Below are 21,847 nucleotides of genomic sequence, written 5' to 3'. Positions count from 1 at the left end.
TGAATGAATGAATGAATGCGGGAAAGAATGCATGAAAAGCCACGTCTGGAGGTCTGTCTGTGCCCAGGGGTGCTCATGGGTGGACGTGACATCCTTCTCATCTGTCGCAGCTCCTGTGAGTCCCGCCTTGCCAGAAGGCCTCCATTCTGGGTGACAGAGCACAGTGTTGGGAGTGAGGAACCCTAGGCTTGCTTGACTCCTGGATCTGCTGCTTCCTGGTGGTGAGACTTTGAGTAAGTCACTTCACCTCGGCTTCCTCCTTTGCACAACAGGCCTATGAACCCGTAGCTCGGGAGATGGTTGTGCATGCCAGCCCACTAAGCTTCATGAGCTGTAAGTCTCTGCATTGGTATTATTTTCATTACAAGAGGAGTCAACAGCCCTGGACAGAGTCCACGGGCGGAGGGGTGGGGAGGAGAGAGGACAGGAAATGGGGAAGGGAGGAAGATAGAGGAGGGAAGGCTGAGTAGGGCTGGGGAGCAGTGCACACCCCGGGCAAGCCTGTGCTAGAAGAAGGGGTGCTCTTGCCTGTCCCGGGCCAGACAGTCCCCCCACGTGCATGTGCGCCGCTGGCTGCACAGCCCGGCTTGGGTCCCCCCGACCCCTCAGGTTGACTTCCTCCAGGAGTATTGCCCTGTGCCAGCTCAGGCTGCAGCATGTTCACAGCCTCACTTAGTCTGCCTGGCTGTCCCATGTCGGTCAGTGACAGTTATCCCAATTTTCTGCCTGTGTAAACTGTGCTTCAGGAAGGTGAAGTGACTTGCCTAAGGCAACACGGCTAAGGAGCAGCAGAGGCGGGATGTGAGCTAAGGACGGGCACCAATCTTCCCTGGCCACTCGAGCACAGCACGAGCACAGAGTGCGGGCCCCCTTCCCTCCAGTCCCCTGGCCCCAGGAGCACATTCCTGAGATCATTCTGCTCTGTGAGGCCTGTCTTGACTTGTCACGGGGTGGGGAGCCTGGCATCCTGGTGGCAGCATATCAGGTCACAGTGACAGTCCCGGCCCCCAGGGATTGGCTCCTGGGGGGGGGGTAGTGCTGTACCCACTGAACCCACTGAACCTGAGCATGGGGTCAGCCAATCAGGGAGCCCCTCAAAGTTCAAAGGGATGCTGGCTACCTGAGGGGCTGAAGGAGGTGGCTTGGTTCTGGGCAGGCCCTGCTGAGAGCAGTTCATGGAGAAAGCTGTGGTTGGGTGGGCCCTGGGGGCCGTGTGGGCCTTTCGTGTCCAAGCCCAGCCCCATGTCTTGGGTTCATCTCCCACAGCCCTCGCAGCCTGGCTGACCAGTGGACAAAGTCTCCCCAGTTCCCCCAAATGCCTTCTGGAACTCTTTGCCCTCAAGGGTTTCAGGCTTCCACTTCTGGGTACAAACAGGCCAGCTGCCCACCAGACACAAGGAAACATGGAGGCTTCCCCTTAACTGAACAGGGCCACTGCAGGCCTTTGTCCCTATTAGGATTTTCCTGGTGTGTTTACTACTGGCTGTTGCCTCAGAATTGGGATAGGAATGAGGCCAGAGCTGGGACTGGGAGCCAGATGGGGGTGAAGATGGGCTGGGATGGGGGCAGAATCTTAGGCTGAGAGCCAGAATCTTAAAAGCAGGAGATTTTACTGGCAATCAGCCTCTGCAGGGTGTGTGCCTCTCCTGCTGCTGGAGGCGAGTTTCATGACTGACCACAGCGGGCCATCAGCCCCAGGTTGCCTCGATCTGCAGGCCTCCTCTTGTGGTGGGGCTGACTTCCTGTCTGTCTGGGTCCCCTGTGCCTTTCACACTCGTTACTCAGGCCCAGTGTGCACTCCTTCCCCCAAGGCTGAGCGATGGGACGCCCACTCCTAGGGCCACTGCTGTTCTGAGTCTGGGAGAGGGAGATGAGATGTGGTTTCCCTGGCCGCTCACTCCTACACCGTGGCCTGGGTGCCAATGCCACCTGCATCCTACCCCCATAGCACTATTGCCCATCCCACACCCTGCCTCTCGAATCCTCTCTAGACCCTGGGGGTTGTTACTCTCATTGTCCCTATGTTAGAGATGGAGGAACTGAGCTTAGTCAGGGGACATCTCTGCCTGCCTCTGCCCCCGGAGCCACTCCATTGTGCTGTGACCCCACACAGGCTGACAGCACCTCACGACTTACCACCTACTTTTGTCTCTTGCAGGAGGCCTTCTCTGACCCCACCAGCTACAGGCCATCCTACCCTCAGCCCCCTGATATTACCCCAACTGGTTTTGCCTTCTTCCCTAGGGGACCTTGGGGACTTGGCTATCCTCCTACCCTTCCCCACTGCCCTGCCCATATCCTGATATCCTAACCAGCCAAGGGTTCCTGAGTAAGCAGAGCTGGTGAGGAGGTTTGTGTGGGTGCAGTGCACGGCCCTGGGGATTGCTGTGAGAAGCTGTGTCCTGCCTGAGGCTCCATTACTTCTCAGCTGCCCTACTCCAATCTCAGAGGGATTCTTCAGTTGGGTCCACTGCCCTATGCTGGGAAACCCATACTAGCAAGTGCTAGGGGGCATGTGTGAATGCAGGGAGGCCTGCTAGGACTTGCCATAGCCCTGGGCCCCTGAGGTCATGGAGACCTCCTGAAACCCCTTCCCAGGAGAGCTATTCAAAGGTAGACAGGCCTGATGAGGTGCTAATTACTGAGCTAATTGGAGCCTGTGTGAGCTACAGATGGCCTAGTTGACAGGACTTGAGGCCTGCAGGAGGGGAAGGGGCTGCCAGCAGAGGGTGAGGAGAGAGGCCCAGGTCCAGAGGGCCGTGTTTGTTCAGAATTGTTGACTCACTAGCGCTGACCAGCTGCTTTGAAATGCAGCCCGGTCGCCTCTATACCTTGGCCCTGGCTTTCCCTCCACGAAAGGACTTGTCTTCTGAGGCCCTATTTGTTGGAAGGGTCCACTGAGCACTTTGCAGGGGCAGACTGCTCTGCTCTGAGGACCCCTCAAGGAGAAAGGAGCCCCCCCACCCCTCCTAGGGCCTCCAGGCTTGCTGCAGCCCAGGCAGACACCGGGCTGGGTGCTGTTGGAGGCTGCCTGTGAAAACAGAAGTGACATCATTGAACTGGGTCATCTTTGAGGGGTCTGGTCTCACCCATGGCAGGCCCTGACTCTTTCTGGAACTTGGCCTGGGCCCTGTCCCGAGAACAGGCCTGTGTGGCTTCCTGAGGGGGCCGGAGAGCCGGAGGAGATGAACTCGTGCCCCGTGACCACAGAGACCTCCCAGATTGGGGATGAGACTGGCCCCAGACAGAGCGCAGGGGAGTCAGTAAGACCACTTGGCTGCAACCAGAAAGGCAACAAGTAGCACCCGCCTCCCTCGCCCAGATCTCAAATTCCCTGCTTCACAGCCCACCTGCAGAGTGCAGGCGTTCTCAGCACCCTGGAGCTAGGGGGCACTCTGGCCTCAGCAGGGCAGTGTGTGGCTGTGACTCACGTTGGCCTAGGTATCTCAGCAGACCACAGCTCTGGCCTTGGCTCCCCATGGCTCCTGTCCACATTCTGCATTCTCTCTGGTCTCCAGGCCTTTATTGGGGCTGTTCACCCCACCAAGCACCCCCTCTCTTCTCCTCGCTGCCTAGTGAGGTCCTCCCCACCCCGCAGGCTCTGGCTCCCTCTGCATCCCAACTGCTGTGTGACCTCCTGCTTGACCCGCACCCACGGCCCCTGCTCCTCCACATCCCTCCCCAGGCCCAGGACCCACACTCAGGTAATCAGGAGAGACAGCTAGGAGGCCAATGCCCCAGAACTAAACAAGAAGATGGGTACGAAAGGCCTTTGGTATAATATTGGTTTAATAACATGATAATAATTGCTCCGATTTTATGAGTCCCTACTTCTGGGCCAGGCATTGTGCTTGGAACTTTCTGTACATACTTTCTCACAGCAACCCCTAGGAGCTCTCTTATTATCTCCACTTTCCAGTGAGGAAATGGAGGCTCAGAGAGGCCATGCAACTTACCCAAAGTCATACAGCAACTTAGTGATAGTCTGGCAACTCCCGTCATTCCCCTCACAACGAGAGGGGGCTTGTTGTTGTTGTTGTTGTTGTTATTATTATTATTTTTGCCAACCTGTTTCCTTCCCTCTTTCCCCTCCCTCCCTGCCTGTTATCCTCTATCTGGTGAGTTTGCATCATTACTAGAGCCTGTGGGTCCAATTAGGGGACCTCCCCAAGGGAGCTGACTGAGGCAATCCCTGCCCCGAGGGGGCCTCCCTGAGCCAAAGTTTTAATTAGCCGTCACTGCTCTTCCTGAAACTCTGACCTGCCCACGGCTACACCAGCCCAGCCTGGCGTTGTGGAAAGAGGCGGGACTGGCATCTAACCCAGCGGCCGGGTGAAGCCACGCCAGCATGGCAAGGAGGTGTGCCTGGGCCCCTGTCCCACACAGCTCTCCAGGTCTACCTCAGCATTACCTCATTTAATCCATTAAATGGATTAATAAAATAAACGGATTAAGTGACTTAATCCATTAAATGGATTAAATAAATTAAATGCATTAATATTTGTAAAGCCCTTAAACCAGTGCCCTGCTACATAGTAAAGGGCTATATGAGTATTACATTGAAAAAACGAGGCAGGAGGGACAGGGGGAGCAAGGGGCAGGGTGAGGGCACAAGGCTATTCTTGGACTTGAGGATGGCACGTCCCTGGGTCACCTGGCAATGCTGGGTGGCCGGTGTGTGGGCTGTCAGCATCTGTAATGCTTGTCCCCCGTAACATGGGAGGCTTGGGGTTCAGAGGAAGGGAATGAACAGGTATGGAGAGGAGGCTACGTGACAGGCGCTGCTTTGAGCATTTTACATACTGCACGCTGCCTTATAAGACAGGGGTTAGCATCCCGTTCTACAGACGAGGCAACCTAGGCTCAGACAAGGAATTAACATGCCCAGGGCCACACAACCATTAAGAGGCAGGGCAGGGTTTATGAGGAACCTGGGTGGCTCTGTCGATTAAGCATCCAACTTCGGCTCGGGTCATGATCTCGCGGTTGGTGGGGTTGAGCCCCATGTCGGGCTCTCAAATATAAGTGAACATTAAAAAAAAAATTTTAATAAAAAAAAAGGCAGGGCAGGATTTAAACTCAGGTCTAAGCCCTGTACACTGGGAAATCTGACTCCTCTTGTCCCCCACCTCAGGCCACAGGGTGGTGGTCAATAGGCCCAACACGGCTATACAGCCAGTCCCTCTCTGCTCCCACTCAGCCTCCCCTCAAGCTCCCAGAAACTCTGAGTATGAGTGTTTGTGTGGAGGACCATGGAGGGCCTCGGAGAGACCTTTCCTGGGGCTGGGCTGTGAGTCTAGGCTGAGACAATGACAGGAGTTCTGAGGCTGCAGAGCTGAGGCCCCACCCCCACCCCTCCCAGGAGCAAGAGGCCTCCTGACCGTGACCCTGGCCTGGCTGCACGCCTCCCCCTCAGCAGCAGCGGCTGTGCCAGCCTCAGCCAGAGCCAGCCCTCCCGACGCGGTTGCCTGGTAACCAGCCCTAAGTGACGGAAACCCCAGCAGGCCACTAACGAGGGGGCAGCACCAACCACCTGGCCCAGACCCCACTGCCCCAGCGGCTAAAGCTAAGGGAAGGTTTCGATGGACAGTCCCCCGGCCCGGCCTGCCCACGGTAGGAGGGGATGTGCTCTAGCACTGGGGGAGGGGGCCTGGGCAGGGCCAGGAGGAGCTGTGTTGGCAGCCCCCCAAGACCTTTGAACTGGGGAGCTGCGGGAAGGTAATTCCCTACGGAGGCCGAAGCGAGACAGACACTGGGCAGGAGTCAGGGCTGTGGGTACAGCCCGCCCAGGCCCAAACCACCATCCTGGAAACAGCTGTGCTGCTCTGCCCAGGGCACAGAGGTGGGGGAGGGGATCCCCAGAGAGAGGCCCTGGATGGGGAAAGGAAAGGAGGTGATTAGGGAGGCTGGCAGAAGTCCAGGCTCCGGGTAGGTTGCAGCCTCCTGCAACACTGAGGGGGAAATGCATCAGCCTCTCTCCTTTTCACTGGTCCTCCCCCTCCTCTTCTCACACCCCCAGCTCCAGGCTAGGGGCCTCCAAGGAGGGGGCTGCAGGCAGCCCAAAGCTCAGGTGGAGCTCAGCCAGGTGTTTTTCCATCCTGGGTCTGGGGATGGAGAGGGAGGCGGGGGGGGGGGGGGGGGGGAGGCCGCGTCAAAACAAGAAGGAAGCTGGTGTACAGACTGGACAGGCTTTCAGGAGACCTAGGTTCAAGGCCCGCCCACCCCAGACCCTGGGCATGTGGCTGCCCCTCTCTGGGCCTCAGTGTTTCCTTGTTGAAGTGGGCTTGGCAGCAGGCTGTTGCTGGTCTGAGGTTTGGTGTCATGGGTCCCGGGAGGCTGAGAGGGGAAGTACAGGGGCTTTAGGGGAGCTTTCGGCTGTAGGGGCTCCCTTCAGGCCCTCACCTCTGGGCCCAAGGAAGTTTTTCTGCTTTTCTTCCCTTTCAGATGAGCAGAGCCCTGCTTTACCATTAGACCTCCACTCCCTAACCATGGCCAGACTCCACCCGCTGCTGGGCACTAGAGTATCAGCATTCAGGCAGACCCAGGCCCTGCCCTGGAAGAGATCCCTGCCCAGTCTAGCAGGGAAGCCAGGCTAATAACCAGGCCGTGGTAGCATAGGGAACTGAGGCTAGGCTAGGGCGGAGTGGAGTTTGCAATGCTGTGAGGCTTCAGAAGAAGCCCAGCCTAGAGTTCTGGAAGGCTTCCCATAGGAGAGGGCCTGAGCTGTCCTGAAGACCAGCGGGAATTAGCAAAGAAAGAGCTGGACAAGCAGCAGAGGCCAGTGCTCTCAGCCCAGGAGAGCATATTCTAAAGCATAGAGGTATGCCCCAGCGAGGCCCTGAGGCTGGCTCTGGGGGCTCTAGTGGTAGGCTGGTTGGAGGGGGCCAGTTAGGAGGCAGGCAGAAGCCAGAGTGAGAAACTGGATCCTGAGGGTACTGGGGAGCCATGGGAAGCTCCAAGCTGGGGGTGACGGGGTCAGATGTGGGCATTAGAAAGACCTCTCTAGAGGTAGGAAGGTAATGTTTCCCACTGCTTACAAAACCAAGCCAGACCCCCTCGTCCCCCCGCCCCCCCCGCCCCGCCCCCGTGGCTGGGCTCTGGCACAACCAGAATGGGGGACCCTACACAGTACCCTATTCTTCAGGCCTCTCTTGGGCAGCCCATCCCTACACAAACACACGTCACACTGAAATGCCACAGTCTGTTTCACATCTGTCTCTCTCAGTGCACTGGGAAACAGCACTGGAAGGAAGGATGGGAAGGATGGTTAATCCACCCTGGCTGTTAATTAATCAAAGTGCTCCCCCCTCCCCTGCAGTAAGGTCCCAAAATTACTGTGCGGGGGCTTTTTCTGTGTAGCCAGTAGGCTGGCAGGCACAGTCCTCCAGAGGGGCCCAGTGAAAGCCCATCTCCCTTTCCTGGTCTTTGGGATTCCCCTCTGAGAGACTCTGATTTCCTCGGGAGGTGGAGTGGGGCTCCTCTGGAATTTGGGGGCTTCCCACTCCCTGCTCACCTGGTAGGACAGCAGGTTACTGCCTCCCCAGCGGAAGGAAGCTCTGGCTTGCCAGCATACCCATGGGAGGCGCTGAGCTCACTCTGATGAGATGCGTTGACCCTGCCCCTCACGCCAGGTCCTATCCAACCCAGACTCCCTAAGATGGTGTGAGTCCACACTGATGGCTGCTGGGTCAGCGCAGCCCTCAGGCTTTGTGTGGGTGGGTGGCAGAGAGTTCCTGACCACCAACTGTACCTGAGCCTTTGCTCAGAATGGTTTGGGGTCACAGTTCTTCGTGGGGAGTCCCAGCTCCTCCATTTCTTGGCTCTGTGGGCAAGCCACTTCCCCCTCCTCCTCTAGAGCTACCACTGGTTAAGGTCTTACCATAAAGCAAGCTGTGAACTCATTGGATTTGCATGAGCCCTGTGACATGTTCTCATTATACCCATTTGATGAGCAAACTGAGAGGTTAAGGGGCTGCCTTAAGGTCACACAGCTCGGTAAGTCAAACCCGTTTGCCTGTTTTTCAGACCCCGGCTTCATATGGTTGTTGTAAGAATTAAATGAGATGCGTATTAAGTGACCAGCACAGGGCCATGTGTCAAGTAGGAGCGCCTTGTCTAGCCCACCCACCAACACTGAAATATTCCTCTGCTAAGTGGGAGTAGGAAAGGGATGAGGAAGCAGAAAGGGCAGACAGTGCTGCAGCAGCAGTCCAAGGGCCTTCCTGGAGGAGGCAATGTGTATAGTTGGGTCTGAAAGGATTGGAGAGAGCACTGCTGTGTGTCTCAGGGAAAGATGCCATACTTCTCTGTTTCTCTGCCTGTAGAGTGGCTGCGGGCGCCACATCTCCCTCCTCTGGGGTGAGAAGAAGCTCCTCGGAGGAAGGAAAGAGATTTGTAAATAGCAAATGTGGCCTCATTAGAGGGAACAACATTATTAATAACTGTAGGTACAGCTGAGGTTCGGGGAGGTGACCTTTTACCTCACCTTCCCAGAGAGCCAAGGGGGAGTAATCAGGGGTGGGGTACAGGAGGAGTGTGTGCCTGTAGAGCCTGTGCAGACCTGGTGGGGGGAGGGGGGGAAGCTGGGGGAGTGTGAAACCTCCCTTCCAGACTTTTCTATGCTACTTTTCTTTGTTTACCCCACCCGAGAAGCCCACAGAAAGACAGGCTGCTCCCTTCTCTGCTTTTGTTAACACTGTCGCTTCCAGCCACAACACCATTTCTCCTCTCCACGACCACAGCCTAATAAACACGTGGAGGCTCCCAAGGCAGTCACCTTGTGTTGATTACCTTCCTTCATCCATGAGACACCTGATAGCGGCTTTTCTTCACAGTCTGCACATACATGACCCCTGGGGTAGAGAAGAAAAGGACAAGGTTGGGGCCTTCAGGAGTTCACAGCTGATACCCTATAGAGCTTTTTACCATTTATAGGCAATTTCCCACACTGATTTTGTGCAACACTCACCTCAGTCTGTGAGGCAGATCTCAAGGTTCCCATTTTGCTGATGAGGAAATTGAGGCTCAGAAAGTAACAACAAAGTGGCTCCCAAGTTCTCTACCGTGTCCTTGCTTTTGTAGTACAAGGTATTTAAGTGATGCTGAAAAGGAAGGGGCGAGATACTGATTAAGGGGGCTGCTGTCTTTGTGGATTAAGGCAAGACTCAGTGGGGCTGCAGAATCTTAACTGGCCCCTAGGGTCTCACCAGGCTCATCCCGGCCTGGGTGGGTCCCACTCGGGCTCAGAGAGATTGCAGAGAACATCGGGTGAACTGAGCACACAACCTGAGAGTCCTAGCTCCTAAGAACTGAACCTCCTCCCACCCCTTAGCCGCAGGGCAGAGGTGAGAGAACCGGGTGTTAGGCTAAAGACGGGGAGGGGAGTGCAGAGGTGGTGAGGAGCAAGAGTGGGGACGAACAGCCTGTTAACGGGGGCCTGGCCAATACCCCCAGTTGTCACACACAGGTGCACCTTCCTGATGCCAAGGTGCAGGAGCCAGGAGATCTGAGTTTTTATCCCAACCTGCTGTGGACCCTCAGGAGAGCCCCAAACCTCTCTGAGTGTCTGCTCCCCAGTTCTCTCCAAACTCTATTTCTAAGGACCCTCCAGCTCTCAACGAAGTGATACTCTCTCCCCCTCCCTGCCACCCAGGTGACCTCCACTTCCTCTTCCCTTTCTACCTCTAGTGTCCAGCCCCTCCTCCTCAGCTCCAGCTGCTTCCTGACTCTTGGAACCTATGGCCTCAGGCCTGCTTTGCCCTCTGACTCAGGCAGCCCTGACCTTTGGGATCCAAGCAGGTGGCCTGGGTGGTTTTGCCCCATGAACTTGCTCTGACCTTTGGCATGTCCACCTGCCTCCCCACTCCTCCACTGCACACACCTGTCCCCAGTCCTTGGACAGCCCAGGAACTGTGAGGGACCAGGTTTCTTTCGAAAAGGTAGCAGCACTGAGAGGCTTCACATCCAAAATCAGATGGTTCAGAGAGTCAGGGCAAATGGAGACAGCCGGTGGGCCTCTCCAGCCCCTCTCTCAGCAACATATCATTCCTGTCTGGGAATGCTCCACCCCATCCCACCTCGCAGGCTTCACGTGCTCAGACCTGTCTTACTGAGGGAGGTTTGCCAAAAAGGTTCAGAGGTGCCCACCGAGGCCACTTCGTAACCCCCAGCACCCTCACTCCTGGCTCATTACGGTGATGGGGAAATCACCTCTTCCTCAGATACATGTGGTGCCCTAACAGGGACTGACATATGTTGGTCTGGAATTTGCTCTCACTGGCTGCACTAAGATTGAGGGACAGACGAAGGAACCCTTCTCCAGCTCTCTAACGCAACTAGTTAGTACTGGCCAAGGGAACCGGAGCACCTACTGTGTGCCAGATATCTTAATACAACCTCTTCTAAGCCTTTACAGCACCGCCACTATGATATAATTGGTTTTATTAAAATAAGGAAACTGACGCCCAAAGAGGTCAAGTGGCATGCACGAGGCCACGTAGCTAGAAAGTGGCAATGAATGAATGATCTCACGGAGTGACTGCATGAAGGTGTGTGCTGGGCGCGCTGGGCAGCGGTTCGCGGAGTGCGGTGGATACAGACGGTGCACGGCACGCGAGGCCGGGGCCGGGTACGGCTGGCCGCCGGAGGCCCTCCGCAACCCGGGCCCAGGGGAACGTGGGCTCCCAGAGGCGCTGCCGGGCTCAGCCTCCACCACGCGGGCCGCCCCGCCCCCGCTCCGCCCCCAGCCCGCCCCGCCCGGGACCGCAGACGGCGCCCAGCGGCGGCGCGAACGGCCGCGAGGAGGGTGGCTCCGAGCTCGGTGCTCACCGCGACTTCCCGCTCAGGGCCTGGCCCGACAAGGACCCGCGGCCTCCGCGGCGCTGGACGATGCGGTCGCGGCCCCGGGCAGCAGCGGCGGGAAGCCTGGCGCCCTGCAGGTACGAGCTCGCCCGCTCCGGCGCGGAAAGTTGGGCCGAGTTTGCGGGCGGCGCGTGGGGAAGGGGCGGGTGGCGCTGCCCTAGGGCGCCCCTACCGGCCGGCCGGCGCATGGAGCGCCCCAGGCCTGGGCAGAGGTGCGGCGGCTCCGGGCTGCGGCGGGCCCGGGGCTGGCGGGCTGAAGGGCAGGGGGCGGGCGGCTGCTCCGACTTTCCCCGAACTTCGAGGCTCCCGGGGCCCGGGAGCGCCCCGCAGCTCTGGCAGGGCTCTGGCGCCAGATCCGGCAAGGGGCCGGTGAGGAGCAGCTCCGGCAGGAGCCCTCGGGCCTCCCTCGGGGCCCCGCTCACGTGGACTGCCGGGGCGGAGATGAGGGGGCGGCGGGGGGCTGGGCCTGGGGGGCGGCGGGCGCGGAGGCGCCGCAGGGCCCTGGACGCGCCCTGCTGGGACGGGACGGCCCTGCGGTTTCCTCGCTACGGCTTGACTCACCCTCTGGCCGCAGCCCAGGCTGGCGGGATCGCCCCGAGGCGGTGGCTGCCCGAACTCCGCGGCCAGGCCGCCCCCTGCGCCTGACCTCCCGCCAGTCTTTGGGTGTAGGTCCCTGGGCATGGGTGCACGGGCCTTCTTGGGGTGCACACGTGTGCCGGGCCCCAGCGAGGGGAGAACGCAGTTCTGAAGGGGCGTGTGTGCAGATGTGGGCCGTGCACGTACTTACAAGCACGGGTTTGCATGCGTGGCTGCGGCCTGTGGAACAGCCTGCTGGGGTGCACGTGCGCCCCAGCGCCAACGGGCAGAGCATGGGGACACGCGGAAGCCGCGGGGTCAGGCGCGGCGGCAGCCCCAAAGCCAGGTTGGCCGAGGGCCCCTGGCACCACGGTTATGGGCGGGGCAGGTAGAAGAAAGGTGGTGGAGGCTGATCCTGCGACCCTTCCCCCTCCCCTGGAGCCTGGGCCGCCCCAGGTTCATTTGTTCACGTCAGCAGGGCCCAGAGTCTCAGCTGGGGGAGGTGTGAGAACCCCGGGAAGGGCCTGGTTCAGCCCTCTAGGGGAGGCCAGACGCTGGTCATAGCCAGGCAGGATCGCTGTCTTATTCCTGGTCTTTCCCACCGTCCACGGGCCTTCCGGAGAGCAGCTAGGAGATGGAAGAGGGAATTGCGCTCCAGATTCTGTTTGCTTCCCCTGATGCTTGGTCGGGGGGGGGGGGGGGGGGGGGGAGTCCTTTTCCTTGTCCCTGCCCTAGGCCCTGGCCGAGGTTGATCCTCCCAGCCCAACTCTAACCTCAGTCAGCAGACAGCTTGGTGGCCCAAAAGATGATGTGACCCTGCTCCTTGTGGTCCTGCCCTTCTCTAAACAATCGCTTGCCTCCTCAGTATGTGTGTGTGTGTGTGTGTGTGTGTCAGGGAAGAAGGCACCTACATTTTGGCTACTGTCTTGAGTGGGGAGGGGCCTTCTACTGGCAGGAGGTCAGGTCAGCCCCATACCCTTCATAGTCCTCCACTGACTCCCCAGAACCCTCATCTCTCCCCTAAAGACTCCCGAGGGTCCCCGGGGGGCTTTGCCTCTATTGGCTGAGTCCCAGGGTAGAGGGGAGGCTGTCTCAGGAAATCTCCAGGGCAAAGGGCACGCAATGGGCAGAGCCCAGGAGAGAAGGACTCCTGGGATTGGGGTGGGTGTGCAGCAGGCCCCAAGGGGCATGTGGGGGTGGTGAGACCAGAGCCAGCACTTAATTAATCCAGAGCTATCCTTGGGCGGGGAACGGAGCCTTAACACCCCCAACACGGTACAACTCCTTGTAAGGCTGCCGTGCAGCTGGTTGGGGTTTTCTCTCTGGGATGCAGATCTCTGTTATAGGGCGTTGCTCTCAGTACCGTTGCCCTGACGCCCCTTCCTGTCTCCTAGGCTGGCCTGAGGTGTTGGGATTCTGGCCAGGAGATGAGCCAACTTTGTGAGAGTCCTGCCCGGCTTCCTTGGTGCAATTAAGCTAGGATAGGAGTGAGCATTGGCCCTCACACTACCCTTGGCTTTTCTTGCCCCCAAAATGTGCTGGTCTCACTCTGGGCCTGTGGCTGTCATTGGCCACTAGCCAGAAGGGAGGAGAGGGCTGGGAGAGAGGGCTGGCTTGGCTTGTTAGTGATAGAAACCTGTGGCACCTGAACCATGGCCTAATCATAACAAGAGTGAGCTGATTCATCCTTTCTAAGCCACCTGAGTGTTTCGGAGACCAGGGTACTAGGAGAGGTAGAGGCAGGACAATGTGGCCTCAGAAGACTGACCTTAGATGACCCTTCACGGATCACTGCGTACCTGCTGCCTTGATGCTTGACCTCTCTGGGCCCGGCTCCCAATCCTTGCTTGGCCTTGCTTCAGGACTTTAGTCTTGTTCTGGCATTCAGTTTTTCTATCGGTACAGTGGGGGTAGTTGCCAGCTAGCACTCTGTGGCCCCTGGGGACTCCTTCCCTGGACAGTCACACCCTCCCACCTCCCTACCTGCTTGTCCCTGGTGCTGTGCTGCCCTCATGTGCCTTGGAATACCCAACTGCAGCTTAGGGGCTGGGATGCACACAAGGCTGTCCTTCTGGACACTTTTGGGACCTTCCTGCTGGTGTCACAGCACCATCTACTGGACAGCCTTGGCTCTCCAGCTGGGGGCAGGGCCTGTACAAAGCTGTGCACCCCACTGCCTCTCCTGGGGGAATAGCCCTACCCTGTGAAACCAGGCCCAGTGTCTGTGTCACTCTGGGCTGAGGGACTCCTTTATCAGTGACGTTGGGATGAATGCGTTTCATCCCAATATGGGGAACGGGGGTAGCCAAGTGAGCTGATCCTCAGACTGTGCTCTGTAAAGTCTGAAACCCCAAGAAAGGGGTCTTGGGAGTCATGTGGAGAGAAGCTGAACAGAAGGAGGCTCCTGGGATGGGGGTGGGGAGTATACATTGGAAATCTCTGTGTTGTATGACTCATGCGTTCATTCATTCATAGTCTTTATCGAGCATCTACTAAGTGCCAAGTTCTTAGGTGTGGCAACAAGCCAGTGAGAGCAGCAGTCCTCCGTTGCTTGTTTGGAACCCGTTATGACAGCCCCTCCCTTTCTCTCTTTCTCTTTCTCTCCCCCAGGTCAGCAGTTGAGTAGCTGGGGCCTCTGAGGGCTTGAAGCCTTCACAGTGATGGCGGAGAAGCGGCCACTGGGGACCCTGGGGCCTGTGGTATATGGCAAGCTCCCTCGCCTAGAGGCAGACTCCGGACCCGGGCACAGCCTGCCCCCCTCTGCTGGTAACCAGGACCCCTGCAGCTACAAGGGTGCCTACTTTTCCTGCCCTATGGGGGGTGCTCCCAAGGCAGGGTCTGAGCGGTTGGCATCCTGGACCCCATACCCACCCTTGTACCCTACCAGCGTGGCAGGACCCCCTCTTCGGACAGACAACCTATTGACCAGCTGCCTACTCTACCGCCCGCCAGCAGAAAGCTCTGAGAAGGTGCAGGATTCTGGCCCCGTTGAGCTCCTGCCCTTCGGTCCCCAGTCTCATTCCTACCCAGGCCCACCGTTGGCGGCCCCCAAACCTGTCTACCGCAGCCCTCTGTGTTACGGGCTCTCGACTTGCCTGGGTGAAGGGGCGGTGAAGAGGCCACTGGATGTTGATTGGACAATGGTGACTGGACCCCTGTTACCCCCGGCTGACCCGCCTTGTTCACTGACCCCAACTCCTGGCAAGAGCCAGTCTCTGGATGGCACCTTCTTGCGTGGGGTGCCGGCTGGGGGATCCGGCAAAAACTCCGTGGGCTTCTCCCCGTGTCAGGCATTCCTGGAGAAGTATCGGACCATCCACAGCACAGGCTTCCTAGCCTCCAAGTATGCGGGTCCTTACTCTGGGGACCCCAAGCAGGCATTGTCTGAGGGACCCCCAAGTCCTTGGACCCAGCTGGCCCAACCCTTGGGGCCAGCCTGCCAGGATACGGTGCCCACCCACTACCCGCTCCCTCACCCTCACCCTCCACAGGCCCTGCCTTGCCCACCAGCCTGTCGCCACCCAGACAAGCAGGGCAGCTACAGCTCAGTGCTCCCACTGCAGCCTCTGGGAGCCCACAAAGGGACTGGGTACCCAGCTGGTGGGCTGAGCAGCCCCTACCTGAGGCAGCAGGCAGCCCAGACACCCTATATGCCCCCAGTGGGCCTGGACACTTTTTCCTACCCCTCTGCCCCGCTCCCAGCACCTTCACCAGGCCTCAAGCTGGAGCCGCCTCTTGCTCCCCGGTGCCCGCTGGACTTTGCTCCCCAGACACTGGGCTTTCCTTATGCCCGGGATGACCTCTCTCTCTATGGGGCATCCCCAGGGCTCGGAGGGACGCCACCTTCCCAAAACAGTGTGCAGGCTGTGCCACAGCCCGGTGCCTTCCAGCGAGGATGCCAGCCTCTCCCTGCCAGCCAGCCATGCCCAGAGCCCGGAAGGCCTGCAGAGAAGCCGGTGCGGGAAGCAGAGGAGAAGATGTGGCTGCCCAGCTGCAGGAAAGAGCAGCTCCAGCCCCAGCTTGATGAACACCCTGGAGCGCCTATTGTCATCGAAGATAGTCCGGACCCTCGCACCCCGCCGGCACTCCCAGCCTGTGCCCGGGAGCGCCAGTCTCTTCCACAGAATCAGGGTACGCTGCCACCCAGCTCTCCACCCATGCCTGTTATTGACAATGTCTTCAGCCTGGCCCCCTACCGTGACTATCTGGATGTGCAGGCACCTGAGGACGCGGCCGAGCCTGACTCAGCCCCTGCCCCCAGGGAGAGCCCTGCCAAAGGCTGTGGGGAGCCCCTGCCTGCCCGGGAGACCCTTTCGAAGGCACGATGCTCGCTTCGAGAGGAGGTGGCACTGGACTTAAGTGTGAAGAAGCCCATGGCAGAGGCTCCAGTCAGGGTTCCTAGTCCTGCAGCGCATGCCAAGCCCCCGGCCCTGGATGCCCCCGGTGTGGGAAACACGGTCTCGGATCTGCCTGACCTGGAAAAGGTAGTCCCAGAGGCACCCGGGGTGCCAGCGACTACAGAGGCCACCCCTAGGACCAACTTCCATAGCTCCGTGGCCTTCATGTTCCGAAAGTTCAAGATCCTCCGGCCGGCACCCTTGCCTGCAGCCGTGGTCCCATCTGCGCCTACCCCGGCCCCTGCGTCTGCCCAGCCTGTACCCACGCCCACATCTGTGCCCCTTGGTCTACAGATTCTCAGCCAGCCCTTGCCCGTGGCCTGCTTCAACCTGGCGCTGCCCAGTCCTCCAGCTGTAGCCATGACGTCCCCGACCCCAGCCCCTGCTCCGGCTCCATCGCCGGCCCAGGCCCCGACTCCGGCTTCTACCCCTGCCACGGCGGACTCCCCAGAGCAACACTTTACAGGACTGCATGCGTCCCTGTGCGATGCCATCTCGGGCTCGGTGGCCCATTCCCCGCCCGAGAAGCTGCGCGAGTGGCTCGAGATGGCCGGGCCGTGGGGCCGGGCAGCATGGCAGGACTGCCAGGGCGTGCAGGGGCTGCTGGGCAAGCTGCTGTCACAGCTGCAGAGCTTCGTGTGCACCCAGCAGTGCCCCTTCCCCCACGTGGTGCGGGCCGGTGCCATCTTCGTGCCCATCCACCTGGTGAAGGAGCGGCTCTTCCCACGGTTGCCCCCCGCTTCCGTGGACCATGTGTTGCAGGAGCACCGTGTGGAGCTGCGGCCCACCACGCTGTCAGAGGAGCGGGCGCTGCGCGAGCGGGCCCTGCATGGCTGTACCTCGCGCATGCTCAAGCTGCTGGCGCTGCGCCAGCTGCCCGACATCTACCCTGACCTGCTGGGCCTGCAGTGGCGTGACTGTGTGCGCCGCCAGCTGGGTGAGCATGGGGCAGCCCCAGTAGCCACCGGAGCTGTGTGAGCGAGTGACAGGTGTGTGGGCTGTGTGAATGGTCACGGCTAGGGGCTGAGGGATGCCTGGACCTTGGAAAGGGCAGGGAGGCCCAAGAACTCATGCTGGGGAGGGGGCTGGCCATCCAGGGTAGGCTCTGTGGACCCCCCACTCCCGCACCAGCACCGAGAGCCTTCACAGCCTCCTCTGTAAGCCTCTGAGCATGCCAACCGCTCTGTCCCTATGGAAACTTTCTCAGCCTTCCCCGGTACAGCACCTTCCCAGATTCCCTCCTCCTCCTCCTCTGCTGTGCCTTCTCTGGCTTTGGTGCAGGCTTCTCCTTTGGGTTCTAGGGCTCTGACCAGGCTGTGTTCTCTATCTCACGTCTTTCCCCACTGTGTCTGTGTCGCGCCCGGCTTCCCTTCTGGGCTTGGGCCGCAAAGAACTGAATGCATGTTGGCCTGTTGCACCTGATGTCTGTCTGACCCTTAACTCCTCCCAGACCCACGCTCCTGAGCTTCCCCCTAAGTCCTCTGCCCCCCGCCTTCTCCATCTCAGTGAATGGCACCTCATCCCCGAAAGTGGGCAGGAATCCCCCATCCCCTCCAAAACACTGTTGCCTTTTGAATGTGTAGTGTTTCAGTCCTCCCGTGTATTTATGGGTAGTGCACCCATAAGTCGGAGCAGTGTTTTGTGGTTTGCTTTTCCCCTACTAAATGATGCCTTGTGCATATTGTTCTTCAGCTCGCTCTTTTTGTGTCCTGGAGCATCATGTGCGTTGGTGTGGGTAGCTTGGCCCCGCTCTCGGGAGCTGCTGTGGTGTTTCATGGTGTGTACACTCACTTCTTCGGCCAGGACTTTGGGGATGGTGCCAGGCGGTGTACATCGTGGCCTCTCCTGCATGTGGCATATTGAGGCCTGAGGCCTGTGACCCTCTCGGTAGTCTTTCTTCCCTTGCTGCTCCGCCATCCCTGCCACCAAGCCTGTGTCTGGGCTGTGTCTCCACAGGAACTGTTTCTTGTCCCCTTGCCATGATGGCAACCTTGGCCTGGGCTCTTACCTTGTCCAAGTTTCAGGTCAGGGTGGAGAAGACCCTGAGGCAATGAGGCACAAATGTGGAGCTTGGGGTCTGGGTGACAAGCATTGCTGTCCCCTGAGCACTTAAACAGTTGGGACATTTGCCCTAATGGGTGCAAAGACCGTCTTGTTTCTGTACAATTGGGCTGTTAGGCCTAGAGAGGACAGGGCCGTATTTCCTGGACAGCTTGCTGAGCAATGGGGCCCAGGCACTTCATAGTCCCCTCCTGCTCTGACTGAGCCTGCTGGAATCTGGGGCATAGCGCAGAGTTGACTGGGACCCAGCTTCCTGCCGCTGGCTGGATTTGGCATCCCAGTCCCCACTCCCTCCCTGGGGGAGTCCGATCCTTGGGGGGGTCCACCCTTCTGTGGGTGTCCTTAGTGTTACCCTGACAGCCTCCCTTACTAGTAGGTGTGTTCTTGGTCAGAAGACCCCCCCCCCCCCACTTCTGTCCCCTCTGCTGCTTCCTCCACTCCAAGCTCTGGGGTGGTATGATGGAAAGATGATGGTGCTGATGTATAGCAGGGCCCTCTCTCATACCTCAGTTTCCCTGCCTGTACAGGCCAGTGGTTCCTGGCCTGTTGGCCCCTTTCCTTTTGTTCTTGCACCAGACACTTCTCCTGAGCAGTACCCTCATCAGACAGAGCTCTGGTATCACCAGGGGAGAATCACACCCTTTGGTTTGGTGGTCTGGCCTCCAGCACGTGTGGGGAAGGGTCATGATGTCTGTGACCCTGCTGGGGCCACCCAGGCCCGAGCAGAGCGGAACCACTGGTTTAGGTGGCTGGGAGGCCAGGAGATGGGACCTAAGGGTGTTGAGGTCTGCAGCCTGACTGTGTGTTCATTTTCCAGGTGACTTGGACACTGAGGCTGGATCTGTGCCCTCCTCAGAACCCACCATGGCCAGAGATGAGCCAGAAAGCCCAACCCTGGCCTGGAAGTCACCTGCCCCCAAGGCCAGGAAGCCGGGGAGGAAGCCACCAACCCCTGGCCTGGAGAAAGCAGAGGCAAATGCTGGGGAAGGGTCCCACGGTGCCTCACCTACCCCTGCCACCAGCGCCAGCCCACCTGGCCCCACACTAAGGGCTCGCTTCCGCAACCTGCTGGAAACTGCCTGGCTCAATGGCCTAGCACTGCCCACTTGGGGCCACAAGGCCTCAGGGCCGGATCGGCCCGTGCCCCACCCACAGGTGTTGGGTGGCCAGAGCCATCACCTGTAGCACTGGTTGCTGTTTGGACAGCTGCTCTGTGGGGGTCACTCTGTACCCTTATCTTGTAGGCCAGCGGCCCAGGGCCATCAGTGGATACACCCTTGGAGCTTCTCCAGCTCTTGCTGCCCCCACTGGGCTGGAGACCCCGCTTGTAACTTGAGGGCCTTCGTTAGAAAGAACTACTTCCTGTTTTTTTCCTTAGAGAAAATGTGTGGGCTTTGGAGCTCAACAGACTTGGGCTTGAATCCTGGCTCCTGTGTTCCTTGCTGTGTAACCAGGCAAGTCACTTCCTTCCTTGAGCTCCCAGTTCTCCATTTGTAAGATAGGACAACGCAGCCTACCTCACAGGGTTGTTGTGGGGTGATGCCTGACACACACCCATTAGGGTTTGCTCTCTGCTCCCTCCCCAGGACCGGGGCCTAAATCCCAGCCGGGGCCTGGAGTAGGAGGCTAAGGCAAGCAGAACCTTCTTCTAGAAAGTCTTTGTGTGTCATGAGACTTGGTTATTGTACAGTGTGTATGACTTACACTTTCTAGAGTCATCCCCAGGAAAGCCTGGGGCTATACCCCCTCACTTGGTGTTGGGCCCTGACCCCCCAGCCTGGAGCACTCTGGGGAAGCCTGCTTCTTCCCTCCTGCACTACAGGGGGTGCAGGGATACAGCCTGGGGCTGACATCCTTGTGTGTTTCCCCAAGAAGTTGTGTTTGCTAGAAGTCATGCAGCTGCAGGGACTCAGGGACTAGAAGAGACAGGCTGAATGACAGCTCAGTCCTGGGAGGTCTCTGAAGATATGGACTGGGGCCCCTGGCCCTCCCAAGCTAGAGCCCCATCCGTCATGCCTGCTATGAGTTACCTCCTTGCAGAGTGCTAACCTGAGCCAGAGGCTGGCAGGCTGGGCCCTTGGCCTGGCTAAGGTTTGTCATAAGGCTGTGGGCCCTGGAGGCAGGCCATTAAACATTAAAAGCAATTGGGTTGTTTTTGGACCTGGGGCCTGGCTGTGTGTTTGGCGGGGCGTCCACAGGTTTAATAGGCCATCATCAGGTGCCTAGTCCTTAGCAGTTCTCCCTGTTCCCAGCCCAGAAGGTGCCAAGGCTCTCTGGCACCACTGCGCTGGCTTGCTCTGGCCATGTGGGTCCTTGTCACACCCACTGGGCAGCCACTTCCTTGCTCGGGGAAAGCCCGTCCCCTTGTGGGTCCTGGTGGCTTTTGGTCTATAGCACACCACCCGGTGAGAAATGCTAGTCACCACACACCCCAGCACCAAGGACATGCCCACCAAGGTGTACTTCATCCTTCACATGTGAGCTGGTGTGGGGAGACCCAGCACGCCCTCCAGAGACCCTGCCTCTGCTGGGCTCTTCCTGCAGAGGTTCGTCCTCGGGGCTGCTGTGGTGGTGTCTCACTCCATCTAGACCGGAGGCTGGTCTACTAGGGCTGGTCAGACCTGCCAGTGTCAGTCCTTAGTGTTGGTGAGTCTTTCCTGAGCCCGGCTACAGGATCCCTCCTGGCTCTGCTTTGCGCCAATGGCTGAGCCCAGGCCTGTTTGGTTAGGCTTCTCTCTGACTCGGGTGGCCTCACTAGGCAAGACGCTAGGTGCGTCTCTGGCCTCAGTTAATAAAAGGAAGATGGCACTCAGGTGAGCCTCCAGCTTGAGTGAGGCCCTGCCTCCTGGCTGCCCCACTTGGGGCTCTAACCCAGTACAAAAGGCTGAGGAGCCCGACCCACTAGCTTTGCCACCAGGAGTTAAGCCTTCAAGGTAAGTGACGGGGCAGCTTTGTCTTGGAGCCGGTGTTTTGGAAGGAAGAGAGCAGAGCCATGCCTGCCAAGGGGATTATGAAGAACCCCCCCTTGGTAATCAGGTGCTTCCTGCTCTGCCTTGTTCTCACTAAAGGGGTTGGGGTGAAAGGGCTGGGTCTCCCTAAACCCCCACAGGGGAGATGGAGCAAGGCCCAACCCTCCTGCCTGAATGTGCCTCTTCTGACCCCACAGTCCCCCTCCTAGAGTAGTGTCTCCAGCCCATGGGCTACCCCCTAACCCGGCTCGCTGCCCCTTCAGGCCCAGCCGCAGCTGAGGAAGGCTACAGGGACATCCCAGCCAGTGAGCACCAAGCCCTGCTGCAGGCTGATCTCTGCACTCCAGACCTCTTCCCAGGCAGTTCCTTCAGCCCCCAGCCCAGCCTAGTGCAGCCCTTCCAGGCCCCAAGTCAGGGGAAGGTCCTGCAGACCCCCTCCTATCTCTAGCAAGACAAGCCCCTGGACTGAGGCTGGCAGGGAGGTGGGCTCTTCAGGGACATTGTTGCCTCTATGGGGACCCTGACCGTGGGTGTTCTAGCTGCTGCCCCTCGGAGGTGTCTACATCTGTAGAGTGATCCATCCCATTTAACACTTCCATCCCAAACCCCCTGCCTCTGTCCCAGAGGGACCCAACTCCCAGGCTCTGTGTCTTCTTGAGGCAATGAAAGCCTGGGCTCCTGGGAAGAGGGTGCTGGCTCCCTTGGAAGAACCTTGAGAGGCCCCTCCTATGATTACTATGACTGGCAGGGGGTCCCTTGCTTCTTTCTCCACTAGCCACCAGATCAAATCCTCTGTAGACCTCTTCTCAGATGGGGGTGATGGGGCCAGAGAACGCTCCACTCCTGCCTCTAGTTTAGAGCCTGGGACTCCAAGCTTAGCAACTGCTTCTCAGACCCTATAAACCTCCCAGACCCAAGCATCCTGTCAGAAGAGCCGAAGCTTCAGCTCAGCACAGAAGCTAGGGGCTTCTGTCAGCCTCTGCC

The 21,847-nt window shown here is 58.9% G+C and overlaps 1 protein-coding gene across 4 annotated transcripts; it reads left to right on the top strand.

Annotated features, from left to right (window-relative positions):
• The first annotated feature begins 5,501 nt into the window (after positions 1-5,501).
• Positions 5,502-20,054, top strand: CB3H15orf39 (chromosome B3 C15orf39 homolog). Of its 4 annotated transcripts, none has more exons than XM_019832033.3 (3): positions 5,502-5,613; positions 14,047-16,770; positions 18,712-20,054. In XM_019832033.3, the coding sequence occupies exons 2-3, from the start codon at positions 14,097-14,099 to the stop codon at positions 19,077-19,079; spliced, it is 3,042 nt and encodes a 1,013-aa protein (XP_019687592.1). In that variant the 5' UTR covers positions 5,502-5,613; positions 14,047-14,096; the 3' UTR covers positions 19,080-20,054. The 4 variants fall into 4 exon arrangements, with proteins under 4 accessions (XP_019687592.1, XP_011281279.1, XP_011281280.1 ...); XM_011282977.4 differs by lacking the exon at positions 5,502-5,613 and adding an exon at positions 10,765-10,937; XM_011282978.4 differs by lacking the exon at positions 5,502-5,613 and adding an exon at positions 10,765-10,937 and having other exon boundaries at positions 14,047-16,822; positions 18,712-18,847.
• The last annotated feature ends 1,793 nt before the right edge of the window (positions 20,055-21,847 follow it).

The sequence above is a fragment of the Felis catus genome, chromosome B3, assembly GCF_018350175.1.
Source record: "Felis catus isolate Fca126 chromosome B3, F.catus_Fca126_mat1.0, whole genome shotgun sequence".
NCBI lineage: Eukaryota > Metazoa > Chordata > Mammalia > Carnivora > Felidae > Felis > Felis catus.
Note: the sequence above shows the minus strand (reverse complement) of the source record. Positions and strands in the feature narration are given on the sequence as shown.

Excerpts from the sequence above, each read along its gene's own strand:
- CB3H15orf39 (XM_019832033.3), top strand. The coding sequence starts at position 14,097 with ATGGCGGAGAAGCGGCCACTGGGGACCCTGGGGCCTGTGGTATATGGC. Across the intron at positions 16,771-18,711 it reads CTGTGTGCGCCGCCAGCTGG|GTGACTTGGACACTGAGGCT; the intron begins GTGAGCATGGGG and ends TTCATTTTCCAG.